We start from the raw sequence: 15,256 nt of genomic DNA on the forward strand, positions 1-15,256 counted from the left end.
AAGGCTCATTTTTAAAAAGCATCTATTATTTTTCTCTTAACTGCTCATTTATTAAAGACTCTAACTCATACTTATTCCTTCAATCTTATTTTATAGGCTATTTCAGATTGGTATAATATCTACAGATCTTCTTGTGCTAATTCCATAATCTCTTATGTCTGTTGAGTATTTCTTGTGAGGTCCATTGTCTTAGGTAGTTTGTAATTTTTTTTATTGTGAGGTCATGTTCAGTGGAAATGGTTTCCCCACAACTGGGACATGCTCTGCACCCAGTAATGTAAAGTCTCCTATATAATAAAAGGCTAATATGCAAATTGACCAAATGGCAGAACCACTGATTGCTATGACGGTCACTTACCACCAGAGGGCAAATGCTGTGGTTCCACTAGGGGAGCACTACTCAGCCAGAAGCTGGGCTCACGGCTGGTAAACGGCTCGGGGGTCCCAGATTGTGAGAGGGTACAGGCCGGGCTGAGAGGCCCTCCCCCACCACCCCCGCCCTACCCAAATGTGCACCAGGCGTCATTTATAAGCAGTGTTGTTCTTTCTTCTGCCACAGCCCCGAAGACTTCTTCTGGTTTTTGAACTGATTAACAACTCCTCAACTTGAAATTCTCATTATGAAGCAGATCATGTAATTTCAAACCCAACACCTCCATTTAGAGTTTGAATTTGTCATTAAAGTTTATTAGTGCTTCCCTCAACCAATTCATGGGGTTCTTCTAGACTTGTTTACATGGAGGGAACAGCCTTTTGAGGCCTCTGGTTTTATTCAGGGGTCTTGGTTCCAGCTGCCCACCATTTGCAGACCCAAGGCAACATCTTCCTCCCTGTGTTCAGTCCCAGGACACTGTTTCTCTAGTACTGAGCTGCTTCTTTGTTCCTGGCCCTTGGGAATTTCCTTTAGGGTTCATCATGAAGACAATGAATATATTGAGTAATCATGTATTGAGTTTCTACTAGCCGCTGAACACTGTGCTGCCTGTGGGAGTACAAAGACCCGGGTGATGTGGTCACTGCTCTCAACCAGCTCTTCCTGTGGCCAGAGATAAGCATTTCAGCAAAGACAATGCGATGTGGACAGGCTGTGAGTGCCACGAAGTGGGTGAATGACAGAGGAATGTGGCTCACTCAGGAAGTACAAAAGAAACAGGTTGATTTTGTAAAATATGATTGATTGAAATAAAGCATCCTTTCTGAAAGAAATTCAAGTACAATTAAGTAATCAAAGCACACATGGCAGTCTCTGTGACATTAACTGTTACAAATAATTATCGCTGCCATTCAAAAATATAGTCCTTGGCCAACTAAATGCCAAAGAAGGTGTTCCTCTAGACAAATACACAAAAGTACATGTTTATCTGATAAATTTCACCATATTTGTCAGGAAAGATTTTAAGATAAGTTTTGTGTTTCTAATAATGCAAGCTTGTTACTCAGCCACTATGTCATAGTTATAATTTTTCTGAATGTTGTTCTGAATTAAAACTTCACTTGATATAAGCATCTACTTATTTCCAGGTACTTAATTTTATTTTTTTAAATGGACACTAATGAAACTGCAAAAGCTTTTATAATTACTGCATTAAATTATATGGTATTTTAGAATGAGAGACTACCAATTGTTTCCAGTGCAAAACATTAAAAAATAAAAATAAGAAGAAAGGAAGGGAAACATTTTTGGTGGGAATATTTTTTTAACCCAAATACAGTGCATGAACACTTTATTGTATTTTTCTGTGGAGAATATTTTGCCTTTACTGAATGAAGAACATTGACATTCACCCTATACTCTTTCTAGCAAACCACACTGCTCATTTTCCCCAGCACCATCTCTATGATAGGGTTTTCATATAAATTTATATTATTTTTCCTTTACATCTCCCACTACATTTAGTACTAATACCAAATTTGTCAGTGGGTGTAGCATTGACAACCAAGAGCATTGCTAGAAGGCCCACAGCGAGCTCACTGTAAGTAAGAGGCAAACACAGGATACAGTGAGACCCACTGATGATCAGTAGAGGGAAGAAACAGAGTTGGGTAAAATTATGCCAGTAATTAAGCCAAAGATCAACTAGAGTGACTAACCTGAGCTCGTTTCCATAAGTAGCATCTTCTGAATAAATGCTGAAATGTTCTTTGAGATACTATTATTTACTAGGGGCCCAGTGCATGAATTTGTGCACCTTTAAAGGAACTGTGGGCCGCAAGGCTTCAGTGTGCATACGGCTGGGTCTTGGTCCAACCTCCGTGCCCCCATCCAGACCCTCCCACGTGGCCCCCGGTCCCCTCTCTGCTGGCAGCCCCACTCCCGCTGCTGCTGTTCCCACACACTGATAGTGCCAGCTCCACTCGCACCCACTGATGGCGCAGAGCAATTGGGTTCGGCTCCAGCAGCGGGTGCAAGTGGGGCCAGCACCATCAGTGGATGTGAGTGGTGGCTGCCGGCCCTAATCGCCCCTCAGGAGCAGGGGGAGGTAGAGAAACCCTGAGGGAATATCGGGGCCAGCAGCTGATGCTTACACCCACTGATGGTGCTGAGCAATCAGGACCGGCATCGGGCACCAGCAGTGGGTGCAAGTAGCAACTCTGGCACTGGCTGTGGGTGCGAGTGGGGCCGGCGCTGACAGTGGGTGCAAGCAGCGGCTCCAGTGCCAGCAGCAGGTGCAAGCACTGGGCAGGACCTAGGCACGCGGGAGCAAAGAATTTTCAGTAACCACCAGAGGCTCACCCCGATGACAGCGACCGGCGCCCCACCTTGGTCTGGCGCTCCCGCTCACCTGCTCCACCATCCCGCCGCAGCTGATGCCCGCCATGTTCCACGCACGCCCCCGGTGGTCAGCGCACATCATAGTGACCAGTTGTTCGGTTGTTCCGCCATTCAGTCTATTTGCATATTAGCCTTTTATTATATAGGATGTTTCATTAGGATGGTATAAATTTTGATAAACTTATTTTTGCACCCAGGACTTTATTTGAATACTTAACCCAAAACAGAATAAACTGAAGTGAATGACCATGTCAAGATCCAATTGTAATTTTTATTCAGGACTTCAAATCGAATCAATGTTCCCATTTTTCCTTAGTCAGATCTTTTCTATTTTAAGATCTTGGTCTTTTTTTCTCCACTTTTCTTCATTATTGGTTCCTTCTGCTTCCATAATCTTTATCTCCCTCCTCTTCTTCCCCAAATGTCCCTATAGTTCAGCGTACTCATCTCTTATCTTCTGTTTCTTTGTCCTTGCCACCAGCAATGCTTAACAATCTTTATATTTCAGTTCTATTCACTCTGCCTGAACTCGGTCACAGGAGTGAAAAGACTGGGGTGGCTGCCTGCCTCCCTGACCTTGAGAGCAATGAATATTTCTCATAAGTTTAAAAATGCTTGCTTGGGGGTACTTTGAGGCATACATAAAGACTGAACAGGAGACTGAATTGAACCTACTACATCCTAAATTCATTATCCTGAACCCAGTGCGTGCCAAACCCATGGTCTTTAGTGAGGTGCCCCAAGTGTTTTCTTTCTAGGGGTAAATAGGAGCGTGAAGGTGTTCCCGGACACCCTGCCACATGTTCAGTAGGCACACGTGGACCCCGATTTGTAATTCTGCCCAGCATGTTGCAGGAGCAGAAACAATTTCACGTGTGTCTGCCCACATCTGTCTCAGTAAGCGACTAATCTCTGCTCAAAGTATAACATATTCCTATTAACTCATTTGGCAAGATTATCATCATATATAATTCTAAAATTTAAACAAAGTAATTTAATTTCAGAAATAAGTCTGTGCAATAACTAGATAATATTTTACCTAAGAGTGATATGGAATCTGAGCTGGCTTTAAATTTTTCCTAGAGTAATATAATTTTGCATTTCTGCCCTTAAACATATTTATTATCAAATTTTTTGATAACTTCTGTGTATAGGCCCAGAATCATTGATTTTAACAATTCTTTCTTAAACAAAAACACTAATTCTAGTTGATTAAGATGCAGATACATATTAATTTACCAAAATCAAACCAAATGCCATCATCTTCTAATAGATGACTACGACATTTTATTGAATCCCTGCTTTTTACACTTTGATATAGCTTCTCCTCCAGAATATAAATCTGAGTAGGGTCTGTGGTAGTAAATTATTAAAAGTAGCATGCATTAAATGATAATGATGGAAGCATCCTCGGGTGGGTGTCCTCCAGCTCTGTGACCCTCCAGGACACTGCATGTTCAGAGCATGAAAGTGCATCTTATTGGATGACATATTTAACGCCACCACCAAGTCCTGCTCTTCAGAAGCCTGAGGTACAAATCTGGCTCCTCCCCTGTTGCTGGTGGGAAAATGCCCTCCAGAGCCCCACTGTGTGTGCCTTCTGCCACCAGCCAGAGATCCGGCTGCTGGCAGCCCCTGGAGTGCAGGGCAGCTCATGCTTCCAGACAGGCTCTAGGCCAGGGGTGGGCAAACTTTTTGACTCGAGGGCCACAATGGGTTCTTAAACTGGACCGGAGGGCCGGAACAAAAGCATGGATGGAGTGTTTGTGTGAACTAATATAAATTCAAAGTAAACATCATTACATTTGAAAAGGGTACGGTCTTTTTTTTTTTTTTTTTTTTTTTTTTAGTTTTATTCATTTCAAACGGGCCGGATTCGGCCTGCGGGCCGTAGTTTGCCCATAGCTGCTCTAGGAGAAATCAGAGAAGGACCTGGGAGAAAATTAACTTGCAGAAAGTCTCACAGCAATGGGGGTGTGATGCTGGGCTGCTGGGCTTGTTCTTTAAGCTCACCTATCTATCTCTCACTTTTTATTATAGAATCTCATTTAATTCTTACACTGGCATTTAACATATTGCAATGCTTATGTTTTTAAGAAATATATATGTACATATGCATATATGTATGTGTGTGTATATATATATATATATATATATATATATATATATATATATAGAGAGAGAGAGAGAGAGAGAGAGAGAGAGAGAGAGAGAGAGAATAAAGCAGAAAGAAGATGTGAAAGATGTAGAGAAATAAAGGTGCTGTTTATTATAGCTGTCAAGGAGTATTCTCTGCTTGAGTTTTATGGAGGTCACACCATTGTATTAACTTAGTAGTATTTGACAGTTGTATTTCTATGATTAGCTACATGTTGGTCTGTTTTCTACATAAATTGGCTAAATTTACGACAACTGCTTCATCATAGCTGTGATCTGAGCCCCAACACATCCACAGAATGGTTTAATTAACTGACATATTTGTTTCTTTACCAGATTTTTTTAAAATATAATTTTAGGTCTATTTTAAAGGACAGATAGTCGGAACTTACATTTATTATAAAAAATTTAATTAATCTATTCTTACTTTGTAACAGTGATGCCAACATAACGTAACAAGGTGTGTAATCTGGCCTGAGCCCCCAGCAGAGGACAGAGCCTACTTGTCTACTCTTGGAAGAATATTGGTGCATCTTGTGGTTTTAAATAACATTAACAAACTTGAGAGAATACATAAAATAGCAATGCTTTTTCTTTATTTCTTTCTCTCTCTTCCTAGCAATGCAGCAAAAAGGCATCTGTCTCTCTCCTGTGGCTTTTAAAGTCATCAGGCATCATCGCGAACCGCCCCTGGCCGCGGATCTCCCTCACGGTCATCACCACGGCCATCATTTTAACCATGGCCGTGTTCAACATGGTGAGTCACCGCTCCTACCAGGCAGGGACTGCTTTGCTTCCAGGGCTTGTCTTAGTGGGATTTTCAAACCTTGCTTGTAGCTGCTTTGGCAGCACCAATCACTGCCTATTGAATTCAACATCATCCACAGCAACAGCAGCCTCGTAAGAAAAAGAATGCTCTCTGTGAGAGCCACGGAGAGAGGGGCTTCTCCCAGCAGCTCCCAACTTCTTGCTCTGTGGGGCTCTCGGGTATGGAAATGGCACTAAATGTCAGCAGATAATCACTGAGGAGTAACAGAACCATCAAATTAAGGAAAGTGCAGTGGCTGAGGCGTCGTGCTCTGGAGTTTAAAAGGACTAATTTCAAACATCAGCTCCCACCTTATCAGCTGTGTGATTTTGGAGAGTTTTCTCAAAGTTCCACGGGTTGCATTTCCATTTTTCAAAAATGAGAACTGACACTTCACTGCCAAGGTGGTTGTAGGGTACATGAGCTGATGTTTCTACCACACTTAGGATGGTACCAGGCATTTAGTAAATATTTAACCAATGGTGGCTCTTACTATAGTGATAGAATCATGACTGCTATATTCTTAAAATAGGCAGGTGGGTAATCAGTGCATGTTGAGACACATCCTATCATTATCCTGACGTCACCATCATTAACCATAAAGCAGAATGTATTTCAAATGTTGGATGCTTTGCTAGTTATTGGAACTGCAGGGTCTTGTGAGGTACAGTCCTCGCCTTTCAGAAGCATAAAATCCGGTTGAGAAGATAGAGTTTATGTATTACACGATAAGACATAGTTTTCATAAATGAGACAGCATTCATTCAACCGAAAATATTCGTTGAGCATAAATATGTGCCTGATACATTGCTAGATGCTCAGCAGCCAAAGAGAGTTCTCTGCATTCCAGACATTCATAGTGGAGCCTAGGAGACGGGCAGCAGGTAAACCCGCTATAAAGAGTCTGAGGGCCACAGAGGTGTGTAAAGAGGAGACAAGGGGAAGGGACAGCAGGGCCTGCTGGACTGAATTATAAAGGATGGGTAGAAGGAGTTTGTGAGATGGTGCATGAGAGATGAGAAGGAGGGAAGACATTTGCCATCTAGGACTAGAAATAGGGCAGCCATTTGTATTAAGAAGTAGTAGAATATAAAGCTGAGGAAATAGATAAGGATCATGAAGGTTGACTTGGGCTCAATTCTCAACATTATACTACAGAGCCAATAGCTTCTCCTGACACACACCTGGAGATCTCAATGAGGGTGATGCTAACTGGAAGCCAGATGGACTGGGGTGCCAGCCACAAGGTCAGGATAGCCTCTTCATGTGCTTCGAAGTTGATCTTAAGGACACCTGCAAAGGGGGTGTCAGAGAGACGCCATAGCTCGCCCTCTTCTGCCTATTTCCAGTGCTATCAGGAGGTGGGTGTATGGATTCCTACGTGTTCAGATTCCTGTATTCTCTCCACATGGTCAACTATAGGACAGGCATGCTAGCTCTCCACACCTCACCTGACCATATGCCCCCCCAACTCTGTCTGGGAGCTCCCCTGAGAAAGGACATGAGGTCCAGACCTAATGTGGGCCTCCCCAGTCACAGGTTAGTGATAGGTGTGACTTCTGCCCCCTGCATAGTCTTGGAGATCAGCTCATGGAAGAGGCTTTGCCCCTGTAGGCAGTTAGAACTAATGGTGCCTGTGAGGAGAGGGCTCAGCAGTCAAGCCCACACAGCCTCGGTTTCCCCCGGGACCTCCTGGTCCTTGATCTTTGCTCCTATGTGGATTTTCTTGATGTGTCAAGTTCACCTTGGGAACTCCACCATCCTGGGAACTCCTCTATAAAATAAGTGAGTGGCACTAAGCTCTTCCCCGCTCCTCCTGGACATACACAGCAGCTGAGGCCTATCTTCCTACTGCAGGCATCATGAGACTTCCCCCAAGGGTTGGGGCCTTGTCTTCTAGGTCTCAGGCATACCTGGACCATGACGTCATTTATTTCCAACAAGAGCTTGATCCAAACTGACTGGCAGACAACTGGAAAAGTGTGCCATGTCGGGACCTCCAGTAATTCCCTCTAGAACTACCCTGCTTTAGTGGGACTTTAACATGCAAGGACCTAAGTAGTCAGACAACCTGAGGCATGTGCTTATGAGGAGCCCAGACCTACAGGCTTTCTGTGAGAGGACCCGAGGGGATTGAGATGGTGGCTCCAGAGCTGTCCTCAGAGCGCTGGGTGGGGAACGTGAGATGAGGGACTCAAGACTGAGACAAGAGGTATTTCCTAGAGCCTGTCTGCTTATGTATTAGTAGCCATTAGGATACTTAAGCTTTCTGCACAGACAACGTTATGGTTATTGCAAGGGTGTGAAAGCATCGCAGGGAAGGAAGAACAGAAAGGCCAAGGGCAGGGAGGAGTGAGAGCCTATAGAAACATGAGTGTGTTTCCTAAAACGTCCTCATGCTCCACTTGGTAGCATGCAAGTGTGCATTAGCCCCGCTGCTCCCAGTTCCAGGAGAGCGACCAACAAGCTCCAAGGGGAGTTTTGGAAATAAAACTGCAGGAGACAGCTGGGTCAGAATTACTAGTAAACTCCACCATGAGGGACTGGGACAGAACACTACGACCACAGGGCCCGCTAGCTAGAGGTCTCAGTAATTCTAACAGACACATGGTGTTCACTCTGCAAGGGGTGATTGCCGCAATCCCCTTATCATTCAGCATTCTTATCCCCCAAGAGTTTGTTCCCTCACCTGGGCAGGCACAGAGCCCATAAAGCACACTTCCTGAGAGTTGACCTTCTCCATTGGCTGCCCATACAAGTTATGAGAACAAGACCTTTAACCACACCATCACACACCTAGAAAAGTGCCTTCCATTTAAGGGGTGGCTACTTAATAGTTACTGAATACAAGAATGAGTGAATGAACAGGTAAGCACACAACCCTTCCAGAAAGCAACCATTTATTTTGGTAAAATCCAGTTTGACCTTATAAAATCAAGATAGATCACCTAATTTTTTGATGACAGAATCTACGTGGGAAACAAATCAGTTTTAGAAGCTAATTGTATTTCACAAAGGATAAGTAGTAATGATTGACAGGCAGTTCAGTCAATGTCTAAATGTTTGATGAGCTGAGCATTTGGGAGATCGGTTTCACAGTAACTATGATCCCTTTGGAGAGAAGAGATGCATCTTCAGTACCAGAAATATGTCTTCCAGGGCCACTTTTTCCTCACAAAGAAAGGAATTTATTGCCAAGTGAGATAGAGAAGTTTTTAGAAGACATGCTAACACTATGATGGATGATGTGTGAGAGAGAACGGAAATAAGGTTTTGCTACCCATACTGAGCTCCCTTCTGTGGCAGCCCAGGCTGTGGGGCGAGGAATAAACAAGAGTACTTTTTCTCTGCCCAGTGGAGAGGGAGAGGAAGTCAGAACCACTCAAGCAGGTGCTGTCCCCATCCATGCAGGAGAAACAGCATTTTCCTTGACACCTGGGGCCCTGAAATGGGTGGTTCTTCTCCATCTGAGCTCCTCATATATTTATTTCAAAGAATCATCATAAAACACTATGAAAGCAGACATTTGGTACAGAAAGGAAGTAATTTTTCTCTTACTAGAGAATAACTATGGAGCTTACTGATCACAGAAGGGGAGGAGTTTGTTCATACGAGGGCTGGCTTTTGTCACAGCTGCAGATTTATAGGGAATGTTGTCCAGCTACACGGATCCGCGCCTTCTTGAATTAGGACTACACGAAGCAGACGCAGGGTCCTGTCCCCAGCCACACTGTAAGGTGATGTGACTACTCTGGGTCATGCTCGTCACCCAGTGGTGCTGATGCAGATTCAGACACTGGCCAATCGGAACTGACCATGAGTGAGGTGACATGCAAAGGTAGTGGGCTCCCAAGTCACTCACTCATATCCGGGGACATGGCACCTGCATTTTAACAGCACTTAGGGGGTCGTTAGGAACGGTGTCTCAGAGGGGCTGGCTTTTAAAATCTCAACACACAGTGATATAAATGACAAAACATCCAGGTCAGTTGTATTGAAAATGAACTGTGAGGTGTTAACAGGATATTTTAAACACCTGATACTCATCTATGTAACACCATACACCCCAATAAAAGTGGAGGAAACAGTCATCCAGATTTTTATCAAATACAGAGTTTCATCAAACTGCCAGCGACCTGTGTGTTTTGTTCCATTTTAGTTCCAGCTGGCTTAACCTGTATGAGAAGCTCAAATCCTCTGCCATTTTCTTCTGACATTTTGACAGTGTCATCCTGTGACTTCCCACGTCATTTTGCAATCTCTTCTGAGAAACATCCCAGAGAATGCAATCAATAACAGCTTTATGAACCACCTAGCCCAGGATTAGCCTTAGTCAACTGGTAGTCTAGCCAGACTTCTAATTCCAACCAAATGACAAGCAAGGCACAATGATGTCAGCAGGCATAAAACAGTATTACATTGCATGTTCATAATTTAATATTGCTTGGAAAACATAATTCTGAGAGGTTTTAAATTTTCTGAAAATTGTAAAATTTGGAAGTGAAGGTAAAAATATGTAGTGTTCATAGGCCCTTTATTAGGACATCTTGTCCAGGATGAAGATATTATTTTCCTAATGATGACAAAGTTTGATGAATGTTAAAATTGATCTAGAGATGAGTTCCTCAAATAATTATGATTATTAGAAATTCATTCTGTGGAGAACATTGTGGCAGTTTAACCTGGAATGGAGAGAAACGTGGGATTAATAACAATTGAGGATTTGTCTGGCTATATATAGGATGACATGAGTGTTTGTTAAAGTGACTAAGAAGACAGACTGGGGAAATTGACTCAAAATTGCAGTGTGATGTCATATAGACACAATGAAGAGTTTCTTGATTTGGGGGTAGTTAATAAATACTAGAGAGAGCGTGTGCAAAAGGGGCTTAATGGAGCATTGTTAGGTATAGTGATTGAAGTTCTCTATTGAATTTCTCTATTGGTTTTCAAATTTAAACCATCATGTTTATTGTAGAGCCTCCTTGAAAGACTGCGTTTTCACAGCATGTACTTCTACCCATTGTACAGCAAGAATTTATTTTCTTCTCTATAGAGTGATATAATCAAGATATTTTTGTTAATAATTTCAAGATCCCAGGTCCTTGAGACTAGTAACCTACAAGCTAAACTATCTCCTTCTATTTTTTATTTTTTTTATTCTTTGGTATTTAAATAAATTTTATTTGGGATCTGTCAAATATAAATTTGTAACATTTTGAAGCCCAATGTTTACCTTTGCTGTTCAAACTTTTTTTCTGATATAAGTTTTCCCAAAGAATTAGCACATTTATAGTTCAACGATGGGTTGTGACATTTTTGACAAATTCTTTGGTAGTAAATAAAGAACTCTACAACATTTGAGTTTTCAAATCAGCATTTTGATTTTACCAAATGATATCATGGGTAGAAACACTGTATCTAGTATCATTTTTTCAGAATTACCTTTAAAAAAAAAAAAGAAAATAGGATCCTTTTTCCAACAGTGCTAAGACTATGCATCCTCTGAATTTTAATCCCCTGTAACCCTGAGCTGCCAAGCATTCACAAGTAATAGATAAGATGTTGATACCAGTTATTGCATTTTGCTCATAAAATTAATTTTTTTCTTAAATCAAAAACTCATAAACTCCATTGACTCATTTAATGTTTGAAGCAAGATGGGGAAGAGGCTGCAAACACATTCCAAAGGCTTTCATTTCAGGACAGGGAGTTGGGTGTCTGTATGCGTGGTGATGTCACCTCAAATGTAATTCTAACTGAGCCAGTTTTAATATAATATTTAACAGAGGTGCTTGTGTGTTCTTTAACATCAATCCTGCAGTTCTATATTTCACTATTTTTTTTAATATATTTTATTGATCTTCCACAGAGAGGAAAGAAGAGAGACAGAGAACCAGAAACATCGATGAGAGAGAAACATCGATCAGCTGCCTCCTGCACATCTCCCACTGGGGATGTGCCCGCAACCCAGGCACATGCCCTTGACCGGAACCGAACCCGGCACCCCTCAGTCCGCAGGCCGACGCTCTATCCACTGAGCCAAACCGGTTTTGGCTATACTTCACTATTAAGTGCATAGCACAACAATGAATAGTCACTTATTTATTCAGTAGAAATTCTCACAGTTTGAAAAGCGGATGGAGCTACTGGCATCTGAAGCATAGGTGCTGGGTTGCCCACATAGTCCTGCTGACTGCGGGTGACACACAGGCACCCATAAATAGCACCGCCTACTAACCCTCCCATCTCCTTTGCACTAATTCATTGAAAAACAAACATTTTCTTTGCAGTTTTTCCTGAGTGACCCAGAAGAAACAGTCCCTCCAACTACCAATACATCAAACACAAGTCTTTCTGCCTCAAATAATCAGGCAGCGATTCTGCGTGCGCAAAGCTTGTTTTTTCTTCCGGTAAGAGCATTTTCCTCGTTAGTATGGCTTTTATTGTTTTCCTGGGTGGCTTTTATTGTTTTTCATCTGTGTGAAGTCCAATTTCCCACCTGTACTGGACTTCACTTTTCTTCTCTGGTGTCAGTACCTGAGTAGATCCTGACCGCTTAAGAACCACCAGCCTTTCTTTTTTATCTTTTTTTTTCTGTTCTTTTCTTTTCTTTCCTTTCCTTTGGAATATATCTTTATTGATTTCAGAGAGGAAGGGAGAGGGAGAGAGAGATAGAAACATCAATGATGAGAGAGAACCATTTATTGGCTGCCTCCTGCAGGCCCCACACTGGGGATAGAGCCTACAACCCTTGCATGTGCCCTTGACCGGAATCAAACCCGGGACCCTTCAGTCCACAGGCCGACACTATCTACTGAGCAAAACCGGCTAGGGCCCACCAGCCTTTCTTAAGAGAAGTCCTGGCTGGCTGGCACCGTCAGGCACAAAAGCAAAGTCGCAATGTCATTCTGCTACTCTCACAGGTGACTCTTGCCTTTATTCTATAAACTGGTGCATTTCATGGTATGGATCCCAGTATTTGGCATTCAATTACATGTCACTGAATTCCTGGGTTCCTTGCTCATAGATTTTGTGAATTGTTCCAGTAAATTCGTGTTGGCTCCCAGATGCTGTGATCACAGGACCACATCTCCTCTCTCTGCCTCTGCTGCAATACCGTCCAGTGATTATAGCTTCAGATAATCCTTACAAACTGACTCATTTTAACCAATGTCCAAAAAGGCTTAAATTGGAATTTTAAAACTGATTAACACGTCAGTGTTTTAAGTAAAAAGAGGTAAATCAGTTATTTACGGCTTAATAGGTCTTACCCATGAATTGTTTGTGGGGGGGAAAAAAGTCTTCTGATACTCTCCTTTTCATTTTAAGAATAATCACCTGAAAGTAGGATGAATTATTAACAGTTCCTTTCTGTGTTGAGGATGCTGAATGAACTAGTTTGGAGACTGAAATTGGTCATTTAATATGTGCACTTTTAAAATGTCCTGCCAATTTTTAAAACTCCACTAGCAATGGCAATAAAGATGATTTACTTGCCTCATTCTCTTTTCGCTGATTTGTTCTGTTGACATTTGGCTTGGATACTTTTTGCCATTTCAGTTTTCTGGGAAGCTCACTGCTCTGCGTACAGAGAGTAGGGGTGTCTGGTGTTCTTTTGAGGCCAGGGCTGTTACAGAGGCAAGGTGACCAGGGTCCCTAGGAATGTCCCTGTGGGCTCGGGAAGAGAGGATAGCCTAAGCTTTGTTCGTTTTAGGCATTAAACCCCCATGAGGATTAGACACCATCTTTTCTATATTAGTTATGTGACTAGTGAGAGATGGGTCTCATGATGACTTATTGGCTGTGTCCTCACTGGGCATCCTTGAATGGATGGCATTAGTACACATGGTCCGTAGGACAGTGGAGGGAGAGTGACTCCAAGCCGTCCTCATGTGACATTCACAGGGCACTTTAAGTTTAACATTTTAAAGATGCATTTTCATAGGAAAGAAAAGCATAGCCAGCAAAGCACTTTTTTAAATCTCTCCATCCAATATTTTTGGGTAGAATGACTCACCATGCTTGGCACCACGAACGGCAATTGGGTGATCATTCTGAATTTCATTTAGGTAAGTCTGTATGATATCTTATTTTCAAAAGAAGAAAATCATTAGAAACCCAAGATGGGGAACGGTAATATTTACTCAACCTTAAAAGATCCTGAAAAAATACACAATAGGCTCTTTAAAATCTAGGCCCCAATTAGTCAGCAGGCCACTATTGTTCCAACAGCAAGTCCTCAAGAAGAGGTTTATGGTGAGCTTCGCCCAGGAAGCCCCGCGTGCTCATGGGCTGTCTGTATAGAAACTGCTTTATTAACTCACAAGTTTAGGTGTTCCAGGGGAGCCGGGAAATACCCCATCTTCCCCCTTAAAAGATTTTTAGAAATATTAGGAAAGCCATTTTGTGGAAAGGCACAAAGTGTGCCTTATTCCTCTCAAACCCCATCTTCCTTGATATCTGAGGCTGACAAAGGATGGGGAGAGTCCCCTTCATGCTGTGGGTGGTACAAAGTGATATAACCTCTTAGTGGTCATTTAATAGTTCTCGAAAAGCACAACACAGACATACTTTTTATTCTGCAGTACTAATTCTGGAAATTAATTATAAAGGTGCACAGACTTAGCTACAAAGCATTCATTCAAGTGTTTATGTAACATCAACAATAAACAAGAAAGTAAAAGAGCCTTAACTGGTTTGGCTCAGTGGATAGAGCACCAGCCTGTGGACTGAAGGGTCCTGGTTGCGGGTTCAATTCCCAGTAGGGGGCATGCAGGAGGCAGCCAATCAATGATTCTATCTCATCACTGATGTTTCTATCTCTCCCTGTCCCTTCCTCTCTGAAATCAATAAAAATATATATATTTTTAAAAAGTAAAAGAAAGAAAGCAACCTGAAAGATAAAATAAATGTATTTAAGTAAATTGTTATTTAGTTACATCCAGCCATTACAAAAGATGTTTAAAAATATTTAATGACACAGAAATATATATTTATGATGCTATTAATTGAAAAGTATCATTTAAAAACAACCAAAACAGTATAAACCCAATTTTATAAAATAATTGTACCAATAATAAGTAGAAAAAAGGCTGGAAAGATAGAGACAAAATCATTAATAGGCTCAAGTTGGATGTTGGGGATAATAGGAGACCCTTATTTTTATATGTGTGCTTTGTATATTTCCTAATTTTTAACATCAGATGTATAATTGCTGTAGCAGAAAAAAAGCTAGTTTTTAAATACCCAATGAAACCATTCATCAAGGATCTTTGCCATGTAGGCGCTCTGTGCTTTACCAGGCATTTATAGCATTTCATTGGGAAAATATCCTTGAGGTAGATATTATTGGAATTTCCATTTTCCAGGTGAGGGAACTGAGGCCAAAGGCGTCTTAAGTAGGAGCCCAAGATGCCAGTGGCTATTCCCTAGGTATTAAAATGCAAGTTAATGTCATTGATTAACTATATTAAAAGTGCTTATAACTATATAATCTTAGTTAACTTAGTATCAAC

At 41.8% G+C, this 15,256-nt stretch overlaps 1 protein-coding gene across 15 annotated transcripts in view; it reads left to right on the forward strand.

Moving 5' to 3' along the window:
* Window positions 1–15,256, forward strand: part of ADCY2 (adenylate cyclase 2) — a 289,765-nt gene that overhangs the window by 237,299 nt on the left and 37,210 nt on the right. For all 15 annotated transcript variants that reach the window (XM_059694687.1, XM_059694692.1, XM_059694683.1 and 12 more), the window contains 2 exons: window positions 5,550–5,687; window positions 12,032–12,151. In XM_059694687.1, coding sequence (XP_059550670.1) covers window positions 5,550–5,687; window positions 12,032–12,151 — 258 coding nt within the window. The remainder of the gene's footprint in view (window positions 1–5,549; window positions 5,688–12,031; window positions 12,152–15,256) is intronic.

The sequence above is a fragment of the Myotis daubentonii genome, chromosome 4 (assembly GCF_963259705.1).
Source record: "Myotis daubentonii chromosome 4, mMyoDau2.1, whole genome shotgun sequence".
Taxonomy (NCBI): domain Eukaryota; kingdom Metazoa; phylum Chordata; class Mammalia; order Chiroptera; family Vespertilionidae; genus Myotis; species Myotis daubentonii.